The sequence below is a fragment of the Borostomias antarcticus genome, assembly GCF_949987555.1.
Source record: "Borostomias antarcticus genome assembly, chromosome: 20".
In the NCBI taxonomy this organism is placed as follows: domain Eukaryota; kingdom Metazoa; phylum Chordata; class Actinopteri; order Stomiiformes; family Stomiidae; genus Borostomias; species Borostomias antarcticus.
Genome location: NC_140253.1, coordinates 13559013 through 13583392, shown reverse-complemented (window position 1 = coordinate 13583392; position 24380 = coordinate 13559013). Strand labels below are relative to the sequence as shown.

Sequence of the window (24380 nt, the reverse complement as noted above, 5' to 3'; positions counted from 1 at the left end):
AACCGGCATATAAAGAAAACACAGAAGGTTTACTGATATAAACATGGATAACTTGTTTTATTGATATAAAAGTTTCACTTAACTGTGATTAAAAATAAATTTAGCTGGGATTAAAAATGCAAAATGTACGTATATGTTGACGGCAAGCAGGCAGCAAGATATACAATTGTAGACATTCTCTACTTGCTCTTATTTCAGATACACAGAGAAATGACCACAGATATCCAATGTGATTACCAGACACCTTCCACCACCGGTTAAACACGCATCCTTCCCCATTCAGAAACACAACAGGGTGGTTCCTTGTTGAATATGTTCTGAGAGCACTCGGCTCTGACCCCACAACGAACCATGGGATATGCTATCATTTGCTATTAGTCTCAAACTCTGCTCGGGTGAGATTAGTCATGCTTCCACCATCTTGCCGACACCGATCAATTCCGGGGAAGGGTCTATATCTTGTTTCTGTGCAGGGCGCCTCTGTGGCGTGGCGGGACCCACGTAGGCAGCGGCGCGTCTGACCTACGACATGTTGGCCTCCTGGTTCATGAGAGCGCTGAGGTCCAGCCGGACCTTCTCCTGAGCTGCGGCTTTGGCCCTGCGAGGTAGACGGACCGCGGCGGGGGGCGAGTCCGGAACGTTCTCTCCATCACTAAGAGGAGGAGGAGGAGGGATGGCGGGGATTTAGAGAGGGGAGGAGGGGGTATGTCAGAGGTGAAACGGTGAGGCGTGGTCACGTGCAGCTTCAGTTGTCAGCGGCGAAAGGGCGGGCGCGGCAACGCGGCTCCGACACACACTGACCTTTCCTCTGAGGACTCCGTCGTTCTGCTGGCCTTCTTGGTCCCTCTGGCTGTGGTGGCTTTCCTCTGACCTACACATGCAGCGCCCGCGCACACACACACACACACGCGCCGCACACACGCACCACACACACACACCATATCAAACCGAACGCTTTCTAATAATGTTCTCAGCAGGCCACTGAAACAGCGTTGGATTTTGTGCCATGTAAATTCAGTCATTTCATTTGGATATTTGGATATGGCAGAAGTTACCTCTTTTGGGTTTTTTGACAGACTTGGAAGGATCTTCACTGGCAGCCTCTGTGAAGAGGGAGAAAAGAACACATTCATTATCTGTGCTTTCTTGCTGGACTAACAAGACTTTAGGCAAGAGGGTGAATTTTACATTGACAAGGCAAATTCTAAATCCACTTAACGATATTATTCTCATAATAGGAGCTAATTATGTTCCGGCGGAGAGCTATGAAAGGCTGTGTAGAAATCTTGTTAGTCACGGGGTGGAGAGAGACCAAATCCTGTTAAGCTGACACTCGAGACTGTGTGTGTGTGTGTGTGTGTGTGTGTGTGTACCGTCAGCGTTGACATCTAGAGGCTGTAGAGCACTGGCGTTTAGGAGCTCTGCCTGCTCCTTGGAGTCCGCCAGCTGACTAATCAACTTCTCGACCGCACGGAGACAAATACGATCCTTCACCACCTGCAGGGAAGAGGAGAAACAGAGAGAGAGAGGGAGAGAGGGAGAGATAAAGTGGCATGAGGTACAGTAGGACCCTAAAGCATCCAACCTTCCGTGCAATAATGTCTGATCTAATATAACTGGATGGGCACGCATGGCTCCCAATCAAGTCATAGCAGATGAATTCAAACCAAGCCTTGAACTCCACTGGCAGTGTGTGTGTGTGTGTGTGTGTGCGCGCGCGTACCTGTGTGATCTGCTGCAGCAGGGACAGCAGGTCTCGGCGCGCGGTCTCGTCAGAGCTGAGGTCCAGGCTGCCCAGGGTCTTGGCGTAGAGGCGCACCTCGGGGGCCGTGGGGTCCTTCAGCATCTCCCCGCACACGCGCACCGCCATGTAGTCATGGACACACACCTCCTGGAGGGGGGGGGGGGGGGCACGGGAGGAGGACGAGAGGCCGAGTTCAGGTTCTGCCCGCGGCTGCGACTGTCATGAGGTTATGTGACGGTTGTATTGAGGTTATGTGATGGTTGTATTGAGGTTATGTGATGGCAGACTGAAGTCATCCCTCTCACAAGACGACACAAAAAAACTGGTCAATGCTCTAATCTTCTCCCGAATTGATTATGGAAATGCACTTTTCTCCCCCACCTGAGTACCCGACAACCCCGCGGAGAGCAACCCCAGTGCGGACATCCGTCCCAGGCGGGAATCGAACCCAGGACCTTCTTGCTGTGAGGCGACAGTGCTAAGCGCTGGCAGGGCGCTCCCCAGCAGAAAAAGACACCATGTGGACACATGCTGTACGTATACAGTACATGAGTTATGTACGCGCAAGCAACTCGTTTTCGGAAAACGGACAGTCTCATCAGCTAGCTGGTCACCGCGGATCTGGGTTGTAGTGAAGGTTGTAGTGAGGTTATGTGACGGTTGTAGTGAGGTTATGTGACGGTTGTAGTGAGGTTATGTGACGGTTGTAGTGAGGTTATGTAATGGTGGTGATGAGGTTATGTGATGGTGGTGATGAGGTTATGTGATGGTGGTGATGAGGTTATGTGATGGTGGTGATGAGGTTATGTGACGGTTGTAGTGAGGTTATGTGACGGTTGTAGTGAGGTTATGTAATGGTGGTGATGAGGTTATGTGATGGTGGTGATGAGGTTATGTGATGGTGGTGATGAGGTTATGTGACGGTTGTAGTGAGGTTATGTGACGGTTGTAGTGAGGTTATGTGACGGTTGTAGTGAGGTTATGTGACGGTTGTAGTGAGGTTATGTGATGGTTGTAGTGAGGTTATGTAATGGTGGTGATGAGGTTATGTGACGGTTGTAGTGAGGTTATGTGATGGTTGTAGTGAGGTTATGTGAAGGTTGTAGTGAGGTTATGTGATGGTTGTAGTGAGGTTATGTGACGGTTGTAGTGAGGTTATGTGACGGTTGTAGTGAGGTTATGTGACGGTTGTAGTGAGGTTATGTGACGGTTGTAGTGAGGTTATGTGACGGTTGTATTGAGGTTATGTGATGGTGGTGATGAGGTTGTGACGGTTGTATTGAGGATATGTGATGGTTGTATTGAGGTTATGTGATGGTTGTATTGAGGTTATGTGATGGCAGACTGAAGTCATCCCTCTCACAAGACGACACAAAAAAACTGGTCAATGCTCTAATCTTCTCCCGAATTGATTATGGAAATGCACTTTTCTCCGGTCTCCCAGTTAAATCTATCAACCGTCTACAACTCATCCAGAACAGCGCCGCCAGAGTCCTCACTGGTACTAAAAAGTCAGCCCTCATAACCCCCATACTCGCCCGACTCCACTGGCTCCCAGTCCACTACAGGATCCAGTTCAAAGTCCTCCTCCTGACCTACAAGGCTCTAAATGGCCAAAGCCCCAGCTACCTCAGTGACCTCATCATCACCACCTACAAGCCCTCACGCTCCCTCCGCTCTAGCCACTCCCCTCTGCTCCACATCCCTCCTACACGTCTCTGGACGATGGGAGATCGAGCCTTCTGCTCTTTCTCCCCACGCCTCTAAAACTCCCCTTCTACCTCAGAACTGCCCCTTCTACCTCAGAACTGCCCCTTCTACCTCAGAACTGCCCCTTCCATCCAGGTTTTTAAAACAGGCCTTAAAGGACAATGCTCGTTTTTGACAACCTGGACCGTATTTACGACATATTATAAGACGTTTGACTCACCGAGATCACTTTGCTGTAGTTCGGAGGCATGTAGAAGAAATGTAAAATCCAGCGCGAGCCAGTATATCCATGTAATGGCGGTGGTGGGGGCAACGACTATGCTGTTTCTAAAAATCTATTTTCTGCCGCGAAACGGTTGTTTTCATCAATCTGTCTTGATGAATCGCTAGTTGTGCTTACAAAGAGAGCATAGGCCTGTTGTGGTATTTCACATGCCTCTGTAATATGATCTTTAGAAACGTCTTTAGACACGAAATAGCTTCCTCACTTGCTTCAGCACGCATGCGCACAGCGACGATTGCGCGCTGTGCGCATTAGTGCTGGAGCAAGTGAGGAAGCTATTTCGTTTCGAAAGACGTTTCGAAAGATCATGGCATGTGATTTCTTCTACATGCCTCCGAACTACACCAAAGTGATCTCGGTGAGTCAAACGTCTTATAATATGTCGTAAATAAGGTCCAGGTTGTCAAAAACGAGCATTGTCCTTTAAAACCCTTTTCTTCCGACAGGCCTTCCTTCCCTTGAGACTTTTTTTTTGCGGCCCATCTTTGTTTTAGTCCCCTTTTAATTTTAATTAATTTTTTCTATTATGTTATCTTATCTCGTCATCCATTTGTTTTAACCTAGATTAGTCATCTTTATTCGTGCCATTTGTTTTTTATCTGTAAAGCACTTTGAGATCTGTCTCGGCAAATGAGAAGCGCTATATAAATCCAATTTATTATTATGGTCACCTCTGCGTTGGACGGTTTGACGAGGATGCTGGGGCGCGTCAGGTCCACGAGGAGCTCGGTCACGTTGGTGACGTCCACCTCGGCCAGCGGAGACGTGGCCGGAGCGTTCTGCAGAGTCCGCAACGTCGGCAAGAAACACTCCTCCACACACTCCTGGTGGGACCTGGTGGTGGGAGGCCGCACGCACGCACGCACGCACGCACACACGCACACACACACACCACACACACACACACACACACACACACACAGGATATGTGCATAAATGATATACTGTCCTTGGGCTGTCCATGATTGCAGCTAGATAACGACTTGTGACTAACGTTTGCCACTGCTCTATACAAAACCCATGTCATGTTTGCTAGCTAATTAGCACGATTTTAGTGTTAAATAAACGTGCGTGTGCAAAAATATTGTAGTTATCTAGCTAGCTATCTCTTAACTAACTTAAGTTCTTGGCTAGCGCTAAATGCATGGAATTATCACCCTGCGCAGGAATGTCATACATCCAAGTTCTCTAGCTAGCTAAAGCTGGCTAACTGGCTAAACGTTGTCACCTTTTACCTAATAAATAGCCCTGTGGAGTAGCTGTGTGCGGACCTCAACCTTAGCTAGCGAGCAAGCCCGCACAGAATCATCCCTCGTCAAGGCCGCGTGATCGTTTGGCGTGTGAGCGTAACTGTGTGGTTAGCATCGTGGATACTAGGTGTATTAATTAGCGGTTTATTTGGCGTGTGTGTGTGTCGTTACCTGCTCTCCCGGGCGTACAGCTGGAAGAACACGCCCAGGCAGTGGCGTAGTCGGGTGTCGTCCTCGGTGACGGGGTTGTACCACAGCAGCACCAGGCGGGAGAGCAGTTTGGCGCTGGAGATGCGGTCGGAGTACATCAGCTTAGCCAGGCCCTCCGCCGTCTCCGAACGCAGCTCGGACACCTGAACACACACGCACACACACGCACGCACACACACGCACACACACACACAGAAACACACACACGGTTTACAGGGTCTTGTTCGAAACATTGTAAACTAGTATACACACGCACACACACACACCTCGCTGTCCAGGAAGTCGGAGAGCATCATCAGGATGCCCTGAGCTGTGCCGTTGTCCTCCTCCGGCTCCTCCTCCCTGTCCTCCGCCTGCGTGGGCTCCTCCTCCCGGCTGTCCGACAGCGGAGGGGGCGGGGCCTGCCGGGGGGCGGGGCCGGCGGAGAGCAGCTGGAAGCCGTAGAGCAGCAGCAGGTCGATGACGGCCCGTAGGGCGCTGACACGGATCTTGGCCTCGTCCAGCTGGGCGATCTACACACACACATACACACGCACACACACACGCACACAGATAGGAGGGTGGGGGTAATTAGTTGCTGTGTGTGTGCACATGTGTATGAGACTGTCTGTGAGTGAACGCCCGTGTGTGTGTGTGTGTGTGTGTGTGTGTGTGTGTGTGTGTGTGTGTGTGTACGTGAGCATGTTACCTGAAGCAGCAGCACCATGTGTGTGTTGGCCAGCTCTTTGCTGTGGAGAGCACAGGTGCCCAGACACACCACGGCCATGTTGCGAACAGCTGGATGGGCATTAGCAATACTGGGCAGGATCTGGGCAGGAGGGAGAGAGGGGTGGAGAGGGAGGGAGGGAGAGGGAGAGAGAGAGGGAGAGAGAGAGGTTTTTGGAGGAACATACTAGAGCCCGACCGATATATCGGAAGAGCCGATATATCGGCTGTTTTTAGACCTTTTTAACGACATCGGTATCGGCCGTTATGCAGCCGATATGTCCCTATTTAAAAAACATTATTTCCGCCTGTATTTTCCACTTAAACGCTGTAAAATAAAATAAAAACAGATATTTCTACAATTATCCAGTAGAGGGAGCAAGTGAACTGCAGCACTCGTGCCTCCCATATCCACAGCAAAGAGTCAAGACACGACGTGCCTGCCCTGCATTACCGACAGCGCCTTCGGTAATGAATGAAGGTTTGTATTATGTGCACTAACTTACTACACAGTTTGAACATTTATGAATACTCAGCAATGAACCTGTGAAAGTTTACGACCACACTGCTTTTCAATCCTCATTATCGAGCGAGCTATGTAACATTTGGTTAACTATTTGAGGTGGCTAGCAAGCTTATTATGAAGTGGCCGTGAGGCAGGTGGAAGTTTTGCTTACCGCAAGATGTTATGAGGGGAAAATGGATCTAACGTTAGCTATATTTGCAGAGGACATCGCTGTATTCTCAAATAAATAACCAGCCGAAATAAAATGGTGACTGAATGCATCACACGTTTTGTTCTTTTAATCTGAGATAATGATATTAGTTAGCTTGTAACGTAAGCGGAGGGCTACAAAACGTGTCAGTCAAGACAAACATAGCAAGCTGTGCTCAGAGGCGTCTAACTCAAATGGATGACCAGGGAGGGGGTGATAGTGATAGATAGATATTCAGGTGGATTACCAGGGAGGAGGTGATGGCGCTTCATGGTGATTGGATGGATAGATGGATGGATGGATGGATGGACAGATGGATGGATGGATGGATGGATGACCAGGGAGGGGGTGATAGTGATAGATAGATATTCCGGTGGATTACCAGGGAGGAGGTGATGGCGCTCATGGTGGGTCCCATGCGCGTCTTGATGCTCATCTGCTTCAGCAGCTCAGCACACATGGTCAGACACCTCAGCATGGTCTCCGGGTCGTTCTGACAGGGAGGACGGACGGACGGGGTCATGGTTAGTCGTGATCATCCATGTGATAGATTCCCCATGATTGATGATGATCAATGTGATAGATTATACATTTCAATGGCTTTCCCACCATTTGACCACAGTAGCCCAGTAAATACACCCCGAGCGCTAACTTGCTGCGCCCCTGCTGGACCGCCGGCAAACACACAGCATTTTGACAACAAAGCATCTAACGTGAGTGGAAAAAAACTGACTGAAAAGATTTGTCTTTTAGTAATTTGTGAATCGATCGATAATCATAGATAATGGTATCGAGGTTCTTACATGAATCAATTTTTCCTACCTCCTCTAAGGGGTAAACACACACACACACACACACACACTGCTAGCCCAAGGACAGGTCTTGTGTAGAGTGTTGTGTGTAGTGTGTGTGTGTGTGTGTGTGTTGAGAAACACACCTTCTCTGTGCGCGTCTCCTTGTCTGGCTGGCTGCTCTCGGCCGACTCCTGCATCATCTGGTTCCTGTGGTTCTCCAGCTCCACGATGAACTCCTTCAAGTGGGCGGCGCCGCTGAAGTCCTGCGCTGAGACGCAGTCCTCCAGAGCCTGCTTAGCCTCCAGGATCCGCACCTTCACCTCCGCCAGCTAGAGATGGAGGGAGGGAAGGAGAGAGACAGAGAGAGAGAGAGAGAGAGAGGGAGAGAGAGGGAGAGAGAGGGAGAGAGAGGGAGAGAGAGGGAGAGGGAGAGAGAGGGAGGGAAGGAGAGAGAGGGAGGGAGAGAGAGAGAGAGAGAGAGGGAAGGAGAGAGGGAGAGGGAGAGAGAGGGAGGGAAGGAGAGAGAGGGAGGGAGAGAGAGAGAGAGAGAGAGGGAAGGAGAGAGGGAGAGGGAGAGAGGGAAGGAGAGAGGGAGAGGGAGAGGGAGAGAGGGAAGGAGGGAGAGAGAGAGAGAGAGAGAGAGAGAGAGAGGTCAGAGCCGAGGAACAATGATGTTGAAGCTCAACTGTTAGGTTATAACTAAACTGTTGAGGTCATAACTAAACTGTTGAGGTCGTAACTAAACTGTTGAGGTTATAACTAAACTGTTGAGGTCATCACTAAACTGTTGAGGTCGTAACTAAACTGTTGAGGTCATAACTAAACTGTTGAGGTCATAACTAAACTGTTGAGGTCATAACTAAACTGTTGAGGTCATAACTAAACTGTTGAGGTCATAACTAAACTGTTGAGGTCATAACTAAACTGTTGAGGTCATAACTAAACTGTTGAGGTCATAACTAAACTGTTGAGGTCATAACTAAACTGTTGAGGTCATAACTAAACTGTTGAGGTTATATAACTAAACTGTTGAGGTTATAACTAAACTGTTGAGGTCGTAACTAAACTGTTGAGGTCATAACTAAACTGTTGAGGTCATAACTAAACTGTTGAGGTTATAACTAAACTGTTGAGGTCATCACTAAACTGTTGAGGTCGTAACTAAACTGTTGAGGTCATAACTAAACTGTTGAGGTCATAACTAAACTGTTGAGGTCATAACTAAACTGTTGAGGTCATAACTAAACTGTTGAGGTCATAACTAAACTGTTGAGGTCATAACTAAACTGTTGAGGTCATAACTAAACTGTTGAGGTTATAACTAAACTGTTGAGGTCATCACTAAACTGTTGAGGTCGTAACTAAACTGTTGAGGTCGTAACTAAACTGTTGAGGTTATAACTAAACTGTTGAGGTCGTAATTAAACTGTTGAGGTCGTAACTAAACTGTTGAGGTCATAACTAAACTGTTGAGGTCATAACTAAACTGTTGAGGTCATAACTAAACTGTTGAGGTCGTAACTAAACTGTTGAGGTTATAACTAAACTGTTGAGGTCATAACTAAACTGTTGAGGTCGTAACTAAACTGTTGAGGTCATAACTAAACTGTTGAGGTCGTAACTAAACTGTTGAGGTCGTAACTAAACTGTTGAGGTTATAACTAAACTGTTGAGGTCGTAACTAAACTGTTGAGGTCGTAACTAAACTGTTGAGGTCATAACTAAACTGTTGAGGTCGTAATTAAACTGTTGAGGTCGTAACTAAACTGTTGGTTATAACTAAACTGTTGAGGTCGTAACTAAACTGTTGAGGTCGTAACTAAACTGTTGAGGTCATAACTAAACTGTTGAGGTCATAACTAAACTGTTGAGGTCATACTGTAACTAAACTGTTGAACAGTAAGAAAGCAAGGGAAGGAGTTATAGTTTACCGAAGCCAAGTTTAGCCAAATTAGTTTAGGATCATGTTAAACTGGTTTGGATTAAGCTGAGTTCAGGAATTGAGGTAATGTTAATGTTAGCCAACGCATTTGGGAAGGAGGCAACATTAGCCAAACTGTTTTTCAGCACTTTGAGATTGCCTCTCAATGAATATTGCTTTATAAATATAATGAATTATTATTTTTATTAAGGAGACGGAGAAAGGAACTGTTCCTGCTTGGGGGGTTGTGGGGCGGGGAGGGGGGTTCTAGGTTCCTCACCTTGACCTGCTTCCTGCGGTTCTCGTTCTCGTCCACCGGCTCGTTCTCCACCACGATGGGCTCTCTGACGTCAGAGATGATTTCCGCCACCTGCCACAAACAAACATCAACACCGGCACCTATCTGTGTGTGTGTGTGTGTGTGTGTGAGAGACAGAGAGAGAGAGAGAGAGAGAGAGAGAGAGAGAGAGAGAGTGTGTGTGTGTGTGTGTGTGTGCGTGTGTGTGTGTGAGACCCACCATCTGGATGCGCCTGTGGTCGTCGGGGATCAGGCTGAGGAGTTTCTCTGTGAGCAGGGAGACCAGCGAGGGCGGAGTCTGGGCCAGTCCCAGCATCCTCTGCAGCACGGCCACCACACGCTTCCTGCAGCACGGCACCATGGGAACAGTAGTCCATTTACAGAAGCACAGGGGAAGTACTTAAATACCCAGATACCCTATAGGGAGGCAAATCCGCCAAGAGACTAAGAAATTCAACTTTTTTTTGTTGTTTTGCAAGTTTTGCCAGTCATCTGGGTAAGAAAAAACACCCGTAGCAACCGTCTCCAATCAAAACTCCACACTAGAAATAAAGAGGATATCTGCAGCTCCCATTCTCAGTACTAAGAGGGCAATAGTAAAAAAACAGTAGGAAATCTAGTCAAGGCGGGAATTACTGGAGGATTTCGTTGCGGCCCAAACTCTGACCGTTTGCGGTCCAAAAACCCCCCATAAATAATAAAAAATTGTCACTCACAGAACTGAGGACACATGGTCTCACCGTCATGTACAGTGGGGGTGAGACGGCACCACAATGGGGACATGTGCAATAGGTGGAAGGGGCAGTGACGAGCCGTGATGAGCTGTACAGGCCTACGGCTACGCTAGTACTTTACAAGCCTGCTACAGTAAGTCAGCAGCCCAACCCCACTCTCTTACCTCCCCCCCTCCTCGTTGGTGTCCAGGCAGCCCGTCAGGTGGATGAGCTGCTGGGAGATGAACTCCTTGGTCATGACGACCTCCAGCTGGGTGAAGTCCGCCCTCTGATCCTCCGACATCAGCGGCACGCCACGCAGGTACCTGCGGCCAGGGAGACGTCAGAACGGCGGCGGGTTCCGCGTCCTAACTGAGGGCGTGGCACTCTTCCGCTCGGGTGTCTCCGAGTTAGACGGTGAAATGGACTGCACTTATGTAGCGCTTTTATCCAAAGCGATTTACGACGAAGCCCTCTCATTCGCCCACACACACGCCATGCAAGGTGCTAGCCTGCTCATTGGGAGCTATTTGGGGTTCAGTGTTCTTACCTAAGGACACTTGGACATATCGTCAGGAGGAGCCGGGATTTGAAACACCGACCCTACGATGATGAGACGAGCCGCTCTACCTCCTGAGCTACAGCTGCCCGAGTTCACAAACTACAAACGGCTGCATGTATTTGTCGTCTGTACGCGGTGATATTGCGTTATGCACACATCTAACAAATCAGATTACAAATGCTCAGCGCCGCCCAACGTGGCTCTGAAAACTACGACCCGGAGATTAAGGGCCTCATGCTCCGATGGCCAGGCTAGTTAGAACAACACTGCTCTGGTTTCTCAGGTGGACGGTAGGTCAAGCTAAGCAACACTGCTGGGGTTTCTCAGGTGGACGGTAGGTCAAGCTAAGCAACACTGCTGGGGTTTCTCAGGTGGACGGTAGGTCAAGCTAAGCAACACTGCTGGGGTTTCTCAGGTGGACGGTAAGTCAAGCTAAGCAACACTGCTGGGGTTTCTCAGGTAGACGGTAGGCCAAGCTAAGCAACACTGCTGGGGTTTCTCAGGTAGACGGTAGGCCAAGCTAAGCAACACTGCTGAGGTTTCTCAGGTGGACGGTAGGCCAAGCTAAGCAACACTGCTGGGGTTTCTCAGGTGGACGGTAGGTCAAGCTAAGCAACACTGCTGGGGTTTCTCAGGTGGACGGTAGGTCAAGCTAAGCAACACTGCTGGGGTTTCTCAGGTGGACGGTAAGTCAAGCTAAGCAACACTGCTGGGGTTTCTCAGGTAGACGGTAGGCCAAGCTAAGCAACACTGCTGGGGTTTCTCAGGTAGACGGTAGGCCAAGCTAAGCAACACTGCTGGGGTTTCTCAGGTAGACGGTAGGCCAAGCTAAGCAACACTGCTGAGGTTTCTCAGGTGGACGGTAGGCCAAGCTAAGCAACACTGCTGGGGTTTCTCAGGTGGACGGTAGGTCAAGCTAAGCAACACTGCTGGGGTTTCTCAGGTGGACGGTAGGTCAAGCTAAGCAACACTGCTGGGGTTTCTCAGGTGGACGGTAGGTCAAGCTAAGCAACACTGCTGGGGTTTCTCGGACAGTGTGTAGACATCAAGTTACAATTTTCTTTAACTACAATGTAAAACGAATGAAGAGGCTCATAGTTCCTTTAACACCCATATAGCTAGCCGCTAAAGATCAGCACTGCTAGCAAATGCACCTTCCCCATCACACTAAATCACGGTTCTACTACGCGACGGACGTCGTTCTGGTGTCTGGCCCGGGTGAGCCGGTCTTACTCGTGGAGGTAGTCTGCGTAGATGGCGGCCTCCGGCAGGATCTGCTCCAGTAGCTCCTCCCCCTCTTGCCCCCGGCCCTTGACGAACTCACACAGGGCTCGCCAGTACAGCACGCTCTCACAGCTCAGAGAGTCCACGGGGATCAGCCTCCTGCACGCACGCACACACACACACACACACACCAAACACACACACACACCCAACACACACACACACACACCCAACACACACACACACACACACACCCAACACACACACACACACACACCCAACACCCAACACACACACACACACACACACTATGTAACACTGCAGTAAATGGTACCCGAGACATCCAGGAACATCTACCATGTCGCACGCTGAAAGAGAGAACGTAGTGTGTGTGTGTGTGTGTGTGTGTGTGTGTGTGCGTGCGAGCACCTGTTGTCCAGCTGCATGCGGTTGTCCAGCAGCAGGTGGGGCGGCGTGGTGCTGAAGAGGGCGGCGAGCGTCTCCAGGGCCGTCCGGTCACAGTTCTCCACGTCCAGCCTGTGGAGCAGCTCCAGCACGTCACCCTCCAGCAGACGCAGCCAGGAGGGGAGCAGACGGGCGCGCACCACCTCCCTCACCGCCTCTGAACACACACACACACACGGACGCGCACACACACACAGAGACGCACGCACCCACACACACAGAGAGACGCACGCACGCACACACGCGCACAGACACACACACACAGACGCACGCACACACAGACACGCACACACGGTGGTCAGACAGGCGTACGGTCAACACAGCGTCTTTGTATAATAGGACCCAAACGGAGGCGGTACCTGAAGAGTCGTGCAGGCCCTGCTGCAGGAGGCTGACTCTCTGGGCGATGCTCAGGGCCCGGATGTGAACTTTGTCGGCCAGCACCTGTGACACACACACACACACACACACAGTCACAAAGTAGTCTCTCTATTTGACAGAGGAAGGCCCTGTGTAGATGGTTGGTGTGTGTGTGTGTGTGTGTGTGTGTGTGTGTGTGTGTGTGTGTGTGTGTGGTGTGTGTGTGTGTGTGTGTGTGTACCTGGTAGGCCAGTTTGCGGACGCTCTCCTTGATGTCCCGCGTGCGTTTCAAGATCTTGGGCAGGGTGAGAGAGGACGGGGCGATGCAGGAGAGAACGGCTCGACGAACCTCCGGGTTACTATCATTCTCAAGGATCAACAGATAGGCTAGAGAGAGAGAGAGAGAGAGAGAGAGAGAGAGAGAGAGAGAGAGGGAGAGAGAGGGGGGGGGAGAGAGAGAGGGGGGGAGTAGAGAGGGGGGGGGGTAGAGAGAGGGGGGGAGAGAGAGAGAAGGGGGGGGGAGAGAGAGAGGGAGGGAGAGAGGTAGAGAGAGGGGGAAGGAGAGGGGGAGAGAGAGAGAGGGGGGGGAGAGAGGTAGAGAGAGGGGGAGAGAGAGAGAGGGGGGGGGGGTAGAGAGAGGGGGAAGGAGAGGGAGTTGAGATCACAATAACCGTAAGGTGAAAGTAAATATGGACTGTGAAACAGGCAATGTAGGCAGTGGGTGTCTGGGTAAGATTTAGGCGTGTCGGCAGCGGAGTGTGTGTGTGTGTGTGTGTGTGTGTGTGTGTGTGTGTGTGTGTGTGTGTGTGTGTGTGTGTGTGAGTGAGTGTGCGTGTGTGTGTGTGGGAGAGAGAGAGAGAGAGAGAGAGAGAAAGAGAGAGCGTGAGTGAGTGAGTGAGTGAGTGAGTGTGCGTTTGTGTGTGTGTGTGTGTGGGAGAGAGAGAGAGAGAGAGAAAGAGAGAGAGAGAGCGTGAGTGAGTGTGTGCGCACCTTTGACGGTGGGGCAGTCGTGGTTCTGGGGTTCCTGGAGTCGGGCCATGGCGAGGGCGGCCTGGATCCTGACGTTGGGGAACTTGTCGGTGATGCGGACCAGCATGGCCTGGTGGATCCTGTCAAACAGCTCGTCGTCTATCTGGGCGTTCTCCCCCATGCTGCCCAGGAGCTTGTTGATCAGCTGACACGCCCGGAAACGCACCGCGTGGCTGTTGGCCTTGTGGTTCTGGCCAGAGAGAGAGAGAAGATGGAGTAGACAGAAAGAAGGAGGGAGGGAGGGAGAGAAAGAGAAATATGTGGTCGATGCAAAGACAAAAGTCTACATCTAGGTATACTTAGCCTACAGTATACGATAAATTATAAAAATTTAAAATGGTTAGTAAGCATGTCCCCTTTGCAATGAACATTCACTGAATTGGTCTGGACTGGGGGGGGGGGGTTGCGGGACAATACCTCCAACAAGAAGTTGAAGATGTAATTCAAGAAAGGGTGCTCTTCCTGCTCTTCATCGTCCTCTTCCTCCTCCTCGCCCTCCTTGGGGTGTGACACGAAGCTCGTAGCGAACTTGGAGACGAACTCGATGACGTTCTCCACGGCGGGCTCGCGCTTGTACACGATCATGGCGTACTTCAGGTAGTGGACAAACTCCTCGTGGAATAGAGTCTTATCCTCCAACTGGACAGGAGAGAGAGAGAGAGAGAGAGAGAGAGAGAGAGAGAGAGCGAGAGAGAGAGAGAAAGAGAGGTAGCAGATTTTCAGCAGAACGCGGAGTATGACCGGCGAAACACACATTTGTTTAAGGAGCAGGCCAACATCTCTTGAGGTGTGATTCATCAGCATTTAATACAAAATGGCTGTACCCTATTCCTATTACCAAAACAAGAGCTAGATCATAGATTATACCAAAATCCTGTGCAGTAAACCACCTTGACATATTCACAGACATGTTTGCTGGGCAGACTGGTTCCCCTTGCCAGCTGATGAGTCGAACCGCAGACCTAGTAAGGTGTTACCTTGTTGTAGCGGTTCTTCAGGCTGGCCACCAGCTTAGATTTGTTGTTGTGGCCCTTCTGAGCGAGTTGAAACGCCTCCTTGATCTGCTGATCATTGTCCGCCGTCATCTTTGATTACCCTGGAAGTACGCAAACAATGCTGTAAGTCTAATCCACCGACCGATAGAAAAATCTGATCCAAAACGACATAACCATCAGGATGTTAAACGGAGACGCTTCTAGCTTGTGTTTCTGTAACCACGACACACAGCCCACCTCGATCCCAGGGGCTCGCAAACCCCCCCGGAACAAACGAGCAACAACTCCCAGAAAAACACTGGCGACGCTGGCATTTACCAACACGAATTACTTTACCGTCTCATTATTCACGATACTTAATAACTCACCAACTTCTATACGACGTATCCATGTATTGATCTTATTGGAATAATGACAAGTTCTTACTTTGTCAACGTGCGGGTCTCTGTCGCTACTGCCGCCTGTTTTCAAACTCAACTGTTGGTCTCGCGAGAAGAGAATTCCCAGCGGGCTCGTGCTGTGCATGCCTACCATGATGGCTACGTCACATCCACCAGTGTAGATTGAGATTCCGCCCCGCCCACCTCCACTCGCTTTGGCGCGAGCTCGTTCTCATCCGAGAGAATAGAATAGAATAGAATAGAATAGAATAGAATAGAATAGAATAGAATAGAATAGAATACAATAGAATGGAATGGAATAGAATAGAATATAATAGAATGGAATAGAATAGAATAGAATAGAATAGAATAGAATAGAATAGAATAGAATAGAATAGAATAGAATAGAATTGAAAGTTTATTTTCGCCATATATTGCCAGTACAGGTACAGGAAGGGCTATATTGGAATTATTGTTATTGCGTGTCCTTACAGTATCTTATCAGCACTAATCAATTCCAAGAGAAGGTAGCCTAATATTATATTACCAAGGAGGAAAAGGCCTAGCCCATGTAGGTCTGCCGTCAACGGGACAAAGCGAGCTTCAGAATTAAGATACATTCGTTTCATTCAGTCCTAGAAACAAAGCATTTTACTGGAGGGTGGACATACGAGAATATCAGGAGGACTATTTGTAGCACAGATAAAGCATACAGCCAGACATCAAGCCTAGAAATAATAACAGGCCTAGTCATCATATGCATCTAAATCTGCGTCTGCAACCCGTCTGTTGTTGCGCGCTGCCAAGGCCGCAGCTGTCGGCGTGCTGGCAGCTGGACGGGGTCAGGACGGATGCACCGTGGGAAGGACATCGCTCAGAAAATAAATCTGCTCCATAAAGCCTGGATTTGGGTCAAGGAAAGTTATTTTTGATATAAGGAAATATAAATGGACAGCTCTGTGTTTTTGCCTAATGGCATTACCTACAACGAATAAAGATCGATCACTGAAACCCGGCCATTGATCCCAACAAAAGCTGGCCAGTAGCCTAATTGAACTGGAATGCCAATTCAGGTAGCCAAGGGAATATGCCATAGGTGGACCCAATATAGATTTTGGATTGCAACTCATCCAAATGGCCATACGTTACTAAATCGTTGAGCTGAAACATGTGTAGGAGGATCCCCTGTTTAGGGCTACCGCTATACAGTGATACCGGGAGGGGCGGGGCGGCACTGCAGCAGTGCGCGAGAACCGTCTCCGGTAATGTTCCATATCCACACCCTCTCCGCCCCTGCCGCGAGACAGGTGGTCGGGACGCACGCCTTCATCCTCCTCGTTGAATAAAGATCCCGGTTGTCAGACGGCTTCCGTCGACGCGAGCGCGCGTACCCGATGGAATTCCAGCCCGTGACCTCCGCGAGCACCGGGCGGACAGCGGCGGGGGGCCACCGAGCGCACGAGGAGAGAGACCCCACCGATTTCCACCATGAAGCTCGTGCTGTTATTCACCGCAGGGGAGCGTCGGGTCTATCGACAAAGGAATGAAATGCATGATTGACTGGCAAGGTCTGATCCGGGAGATTTGTCCGCTATTCGGTCGGGTTATTCAGACTGTCCCCGGGAAGTTCCCACCGGGGTTATGGCTTCGGGCACCGGTAAGGCTGCGCAGCCCGCCGGGCCGGGCGCCGTTAACGGGACTGCGGCAGAGTTTCCGAACATCGAGCAGGAGCTGTACGACTACCAGATGCACAGCAAGATGTGCAAGAAGATAGCCCAGCTCACCAAGGTAAGACGCGCGGTCACCGGGGGGTTTACGCGCCGCGGAGGTTGTCGCGTCGGTGGATTTAGTCCCAGGCTCATCAGCTCCGTGTCCATCAGACCGGCTATCATGTGACAGCGGTCAGTCACGCTGACATCGCAGCCTATTGCTGTCCGCGGGGATGGTGGTGGTTATCATCGCAGTCGAGAAAACACACCATTTTCCCCTCTCGGGAACCCGTCTGTTGTACATTGAGAGATTTGAAAGACACAAAAACATCAACGATGCCTTTTCTACCCGCCCTCGTCAACTGCACGCGCGGCTTCCCTTGCTCTCTTGTCCGTGCGGTTGACGTTGAACTGCTCTGACATCAGTTTGACACCCCATCGCATCATTTAGGTTTTCATTTAGTGTGTGTTTTGAAAGCGGATCGGCGTCACGGAATGTGGATGAATTATGTAGGCTAGGCATATACCGTTATATCGTGCAACAGCATGGTGTAGGTATTTCATCCAGCAGTGTAGGCTTCAGTAGACCAGCTTCCCAGCAAGCTAATAGGGACAGGGAAATACATCAGACATAAGATGTGTGTGTGTGTGTGTGTGTGTGTGTGTGTGTGTGTGTGTGTGTGTGTGTGTGTGTGTATGTGTGTGTGTGTGTGTGTGTGCGCGTTCGTCACTGAGTGAGTGAGTGTGTCCATATATCAACCGTTCTGCATGTGTGTGTGTGTGTGTGCGTGTGTGAATGTGTCCAACCATTCTGCACAGTGCTTGCGTGTATGTATGTGCGTGTGTGTGGTGCACGGTGTACGTGTGTGTACGTGTGTGTGCGTGTGCCTGTGTGTGTGTGTGTGTGAGAGAGAGAGAGAGAGAGAGACTAAAGGATGTGCATATAGGGAGGGAGGTTGCTGGCTGTTACTGATGACTGTGCAGTTATTCCTCCACCCTGCAGTGTCCACTTCTGCAGGTGTGTGTGTGTGTGTGTGTGTGTGTGTGTGTGTGTGTGTGTGTGAACCCCTGTGCCTAGGGTAGTACTGTGTGAAGTTGAGTCACACACTCACACACACACACACACACACACACACACACACACACACACACACACACTCCTTGTGCACTTGGTGGCCAAGTGTCACACACACACACACACACACACACACACACACACACACACACACACACACACACAGGTCAGCAGTTGTGCCCATAAGTGTACTGCACCTCTGCCAGTCGCTCAACAACAACAAGGCTGTCAGCGCCCCCCACTGTGACGCACCGCCACATCTCCTCTCCACAGACTCCGCCTCCTTAGATCACACGCAAAACCCTCTCCTCATCATCCTCCCGATCGGCGCTACGGGGGAGAGAAAGAGGCGTCACGTGAAGCGGGGTTTTTATGGTTGTTTGGGGGGGGGGGGGCGACTGAGAATTGGGTTAGAGGCTGTAACCTTATACACCTCATATAACCCCCCCCCCCACCACCACCGCCCCCGAAATCCAGCCCCCCCCCCTCACTTATCCTCACCACACCCTTCCACCTCCCTCCTGCCCCCGACTAGCCCTCTCAACGTTAACACGCCCGGGGGCAGCTGTGGCTCAGGGTGCAGCACGAACGGGCCGTCCGTTGATCATGGAGGAGGGGGGGGGGGGGGGGGGGGGGTTGGCGGTTCGATCCCCGGCTGCTCCTGTCCGCATGCCGGAGTGTCTTGCGTCAGTGTCTTGCCTTGGGCGAGAAAGACACTGCCTGACTGAACTGCTCCCAATGAGCAGGTGGGCGCTTTGCGCGGCAGATGGCCGCCGTTGGCATGGCGAATGTGTGTGTGTGTGTGTGAATGGGCGAATGAGAGGCCATTGTAAAGCGATTGGTCCGTTAAGGTGGAGAGGCGCTATATAAGCGCAGTCCGTCTGCTACCCCGGCCCGCTTCCTCTTGACCGGGCCTGTGTGTGTGTGTGTGTGTGTGTGTGTTTGTGTGTGTGTGTTTGTGAAGGATCTGTGTGTGTGTATGTGTGTGTGTGAAGGATCTGTGTGTGTGTGTGTGTGTGTGTGTGTGTGTGTGTGTGCATGTGAAGGATTTGTGTGTGGTGTGTGTGTGTGTGTGAAGGATCTGTGTGTGTGTGGTGTGTGTGTGTGTGTGTGTGTGTGTGTGAAGGATCTGTGTGTGTGTGTGTGTGTGTGCATGTGAAGGATCTGTGTGTGTGTGGTGTGTGTGTGTGTGTGTGTGTGTGTGTTTGTGAAGGATCTGTGTGTGTGGTGTGTGTGAAGGATCTGTGTGTGTGTGTGTGTGTGTGTGTGAAGGATCTGTGTGTGTGTGTGTGTGTGTGCATGTGAAGGATCTGTGTGTGTGTGTGTGTGTGTGTGTGTGTGCATGTGAAGGATCTGTGTGTGTGTGTGTGTGTGTGTGTGTGAAAGATCTGTGTGTGTGTGTGTGAAGGATCTGTGTGTGTGTGGTGTGTGTGTGGTGTGTGTGTGTGTGTGTGTGTGTGTGTGTGTGTGAGAAGGATCTGTGTGTGTGTGTGTGTGTGTGAGAAGGATCTGTGTGTGTGTGTGTGTGTGAGATGGATCTGTGTCTAGCCCAGCTAAAGATAACCAGCAACACGCTAGAGTGTGTTTACATGGCAGAATGGAAGAGAGGGGGAGAGGGCTGGACAAGGCAGGGCCAGCTGTTCTAGCTGTCCACACACACACACACACACACACACACACACACACACACACACACACACACACTTGTGTAGGGTGTAGGGTGCTCAAATGCACAGTAACACACACTGACGTACAATGCTGGTATAACTCTATACTTTGTTCAGCCTGTTTTCTCACCAGGGTGTGTGTGTGTGTGTGCGTGTGCGTGTGTGTGTCTCACATGTCTTCACTACCAAACGTACCCTCTCATATCTCGCTCTGGTACATGAGCTCTCCCTCACTGCAAAGTCCCAACCCTTCCTCACGCTGTAGACAGAATATTAATTTCACGCTTTGCTGACTGTGAAGTTCTTGTCGATATGGGGAGGGCCACCGGCTCCTACTAATGCTACATGAATAACATTATCGACCTCGTGGGATCAATCCAGAGACCCGCAGCAGGGATTTACTGTAGCAGGAGAGGTGACAGGCGTGGCTGATTGGTCACCCAGACCTGTCTGTCAGCGCGACGACCAATCATGGTTAGCGCTCGACTCGCAGGGAGGGAGGGACGGAGGGGGCAGATATCCAATCGCAAAATGGATACCCGGTTGTAAATGTGCTTTTTTAGGGCCAGCCTGCGAATCAATCAATCAATCAATCTCTCTCCCTCTCTCTCTCTCTCTCTCTCTCTCTCTCCCTCTCTCTCTTCCCCTCCCTCTTTTTACTTTGGTCTTTCAAACAGACAGAAACACTTGAAAGAGAGAGACTGTGTTACCCTCATAGGTCAAAGTTCAAAACGGAATGACGTGATTGGCCAGGCGATATGACATGACAATACCTGAGTGACAGGACACAGGGGGGTGATACTGGTGCTGGTATTTGGGGCGATGTCATTGGTCGGTTGGAGCCAGGGATCGGGTGTTGTCATGCAGTGAAGGCCGAGCGGGAGAGAGTGTTGACACTAAATCCACCGTGAGTGAATGAGGGTGGGACAGTGACACAGAGACACACACACACACACACACACACACACACACACACACACACACACACACACACACATAAACGGAATGTCCGGCAAGGGTGTGCCAGCTATGAACCACAGACAGAGAGGCGTCACGGTAAAATATGAGACTCCACGGTACTCTCCACACACACACAAACGCACACACACACACACACACACACACATGCGCAGTTGTGCACACACACACACATGCACGCACACACACATGCACACACACGTATGCACACACACACACACACACACACACACACACAAACTCACACACACACATACACACACAAACACTCATACACACACACTCACACACGTACGAGCGCACACACACACACACACTACGGCTAAGGAAATAAGTGAGACATCGGGGGCTGTAACAGAAGATGATGACACTGTGTGTGACGTGGGGACAGGGTGAGGGGGACACAGCCTATATTTCACATGTTCACATGTTCTCTACACGTCCCCCCTGGACGAGTCTCGGAGCTGCCAGCACACTCTGTCTCTGGGGAAGCAGACTACTACCGCTGGACATGCAGTAGGGTATCTCCCCCTACACATGCTGGAAAACATACTTTGAATGCGTTCGTTTCATATTCCATGTGCTATCTTTTATTTATTTATGTGGCACCGTAGTTAAGAATGTTTCCTCAGGCCTTCAACCCTTAGAATCATACGTACTGGCTCTGTACCAGCGTTAGCGACCAGCTCCGAAACGTTCATGGACGAGATTTTTGAATTCTTTAGATGTTTTTTTCTTTCAAATTAATTTACAAGATGGCGAGCTAGAAACTAGCGGAAAAAAAGATCCCAAAATGTTATTAGACAATCACTTTTTACCGCCTGGACACAATCTGCTCTATCTCTCCCTGTCTGTCTCCTCTCTCTCTCTCTCTTTCTCTCTCTCTCTCTCTCCATCTCCCTGTCTCTCTCTCTCTCTCTCTCTCTCTCTCTCTCTAACCCCTTTTAGGAAAGGCATACTTGTCAGTGTGAAAGGTGTCAATCGCCTGTTTGTCCTGTGTTCATTCCCGGTGCTCTCCTGTTTTAAAAACCCCACTTATATGATGTGAAAAGGGCGTCTGATGTGTCTCTCCAGGTGATCTATTCTCTGATGTGTCTCTCCAGGTGATCTATTCTCTGATGTGTCTCTCCAGGTGATCTATTCTCTGATGTGTCTCTCCAGGTGATCTATTCTCTGAACACTAAGAATGAGGAGCAGGAGGCGGTCCTACTGTCCCTCAGCCACGCCCACCAGGATACGCTGCATCACGTCGCTGTGGAAACAGGTCAGGAGGAGGAGGAGTCTGCCCTGAGGACACGCCTCCTGGAGCTTCAGGAGTCTCTAGATGAACATCAGAAGGTCGGGGCCCAGGTATGCGTGTGTGTGTGTCTGTGTGTGTCTGTGTGTCTGTGTGTGTGTCTGTGTGTGTGTGTCTGTGTGTGTGTGTGTGTGTCTGTGTGTGTCTGTGTGTCTGTCTGTGTGTGTGTGTCTGTGTGTGTGTGTGTGTGTGTGTCTGTGTAAAGGAAGTCTCTCCATTTTTCTCATCCTACACTTTTTGTTAGCACTTATCTTTTGTACAGCTTCCTGTTTTGAAAAGATTGAGAATATATTTTTGCGTCCTGGACATCCCCTTTGTCTCATGTGTGCGAGCATCTTCCATTTTCCATGCCTTTGGCTCACGCACCTGCTAAAAATATATATTTTTGGACTAGTTGAACAGAGCCCGATTTTTCTACTCTGTGTAAAGTATACAATGTAAGTAAGTATAAAATGGCCCCCAGGTGCAGGCCGCCTTCGACAGCTTCCGTGTCCAGGCGGAGGAGAGGGAGCGCGGGGCGGAGGCGGAGCTGAGGAGGGGGTACGAAGAGAAGCTCCAGGCCGCGGAGGCCGAGAGGCAGGAGGCCCAGGCGCAGCTCGGCGCTGCCCAGGACGAGAGCTCCCAGCTGGGGAGCGAGCTGGAGAGGGCCGGCGAGCGCGTCCGCGCCCTGGAGGCCCGACGCGAGGAGCTCCAGCGGAGCCTGGACGACGACAGGAAGGCGGGGGAGGAGGAGAGGAGGCGGGGAGAGGAGGAGAGGAGGAGAGGGGAGGAGGAGAGGAGGACGGACGAGAGGGAGAGATTACACCTCCTCTCCGAGGAGGTGAGGACTCTGAGGAGAGAGAAGGAGCAAGCGGAGGAGGGGAAGAAGGCGGCGGTGAGGGAGGAGAGGCAGGGGTGGGAGCGGAGGATGAGGGAGGCGCAGGAGGAGATGGAGGAGATGAGGAGGAGGACGGAGGAGGCGCGCAGGGAGGAGAGACAGCGGTGGGAGGAGAGGGAGGAGGAGGAGAAGAGAGGGATGCACACGGCGCTGAGGGAGAGGGTGAGGAGGGCGGAGGAGGAGGTGGAGAACCAGCTGCAGAAACTCGCGGACAGCAAACGCCAAGCCGTCAAACTGCAGGAGAGGATACAGGTACACACACACGCACACACACGTACACACACACACACACACACACACACACACACACACAGACGCACACACACACAGACACGCACACACACACACACACGCACACACACACACACACACACAGACACGCACACACACACGCACACACACACACACAGACACGCACACACACACACATACACACGCACACACACACACACACACACACACACACACAGACACGAACACACACACACACACACGCACACACACACACACAGACACGCACACACACACACATACACATACACACGCACACACACACACACACACACACACACACACACACACACACACACACACACACACACACACACACACACACATACACACATAGCCAGTTCTTAATGTGGCTCTGTCCTCTGACAGCCAGTGTTTACAGACGGCCAGATAGACAGAGAGACAGAGAGTCAGTATTGGACCCTTCCAGAGCTAAACGCTGCTCTCGCTAATCAGTGTCTGGTAATGAAGAGTTCAGGCCGGATGAACACCCTTCATTAACACCTCCCAGCTGACAGCTACACACACCCACCATTAAAGCTCCCAGCTGCACAGTCACAACCTGTTACACTTCACATATACATACATGTACTGTACAGTAGCCATTATAACTCATGATAGCTGAGTAGTCATCATAAGTCCTTATAGCTGATATATTATAATTCTGCATACATTAGCTCATTATAGTTGATATAGGTAATATGACTCCTAGCTGACATATAGGCAATAGGCATTATAACTCCTTATAGCTGAGATATAGGCATTGTATTGGATTTATTCTAATAATTAATAAATGAGTGCCGAGGTTCACTTTTGCATGTCCAAAGCTGGTTGTTTATTATAACCATTAACTGGTTAGTTATCATAACACATTATAGCTGATAGTCATTATAACTCATTATAGCTGGCATATAGGCATTATATGTTATTATAGATTACATTATATTACATTATTACATTAGTCATTTAGCAGACGTTTTTATCCAAAGCGACTTACAACAATTACATTATTACATACATTATGTTTTCAATGTACTACTAGTCACCAGAACTCACAAGTGCATCTCCTTTCTAAACAAGTGACTTAGAGCTTAAGAGGAAGATTAGTAAAATATAAATACAACAGG

General features: G+C 50.2%; 2 protein-coding genes across 2 annotated transcripts in view; one reads left to right on the top strand and one right to left on the bottom strand.

The window, feature by feature from the left end:
- Nucleotides 1-522: 522 nt before the first annotated feature.
- Nucleotides 523-15069, bottom strand: ncapg (non-SMC condensin I complex, subunit G; the record flags this gene model as incomplete). The annotated part of the gene is made up of 21 exons (XM_084454259.1): nucleotides 523-652; nucleotides 802-871; nucleotides 1056-1103; nucleotides 1374-1497; nucleotides 1724-1891; nucleotides 4409-4571; nucleotides 5159-5340; nucleotides 5464-5709; nucleotides 5886-6005; nucleotides 7001-7111; nucleotides 7556-7741; nucleotides 9614-9703; nucleotides 9852-9975; nucleotides 10530-10670; nucleotides 12140-12289; nucleotides 12560-12752; nucleotides 12955-13039; nucleotides 13197-13342; nucleotides 13946-14174; nucleotides 14402-14623; nucleotides 14962-15069. 21 exons carry the CDS (start codon nucleotides 15067-15069, stop codon nucleotides 523-525), a joined length of 3036 nt encoding a protein of 1011 aa, XP_084310385.1.
- Nucleotides 15070-17000: 1931 nt separating this feature from the next.
- fam184b (family with sequence similarity 184 member B) overlaps nucleotides 17001-24380 on the top strand; it is a gene marked incomplete at both ends in the record, with an annotated part of 62735 nt that continues 55355 nt past the window's right edge. The window contains 4 exons of the mRNA XM_084454687.1: nucleotides 17001-17147; nucleotides 21950-22138; nucleotides 22549-22803; nucleotides 23014-23214. Coding sequence (XP_084310813.1) covers nucleotides 17001-17147; nucleotides 21950-22138; nucleotides 22549-22803; nucleotides 23014-23214 — 792 coding nt within the window. The remainder of the gene's footprint in view (nucleotides 17148-21949; nucleotides 22139-22548; nucleotides 22804-23013; nucleotides 23215-24380) is intronic.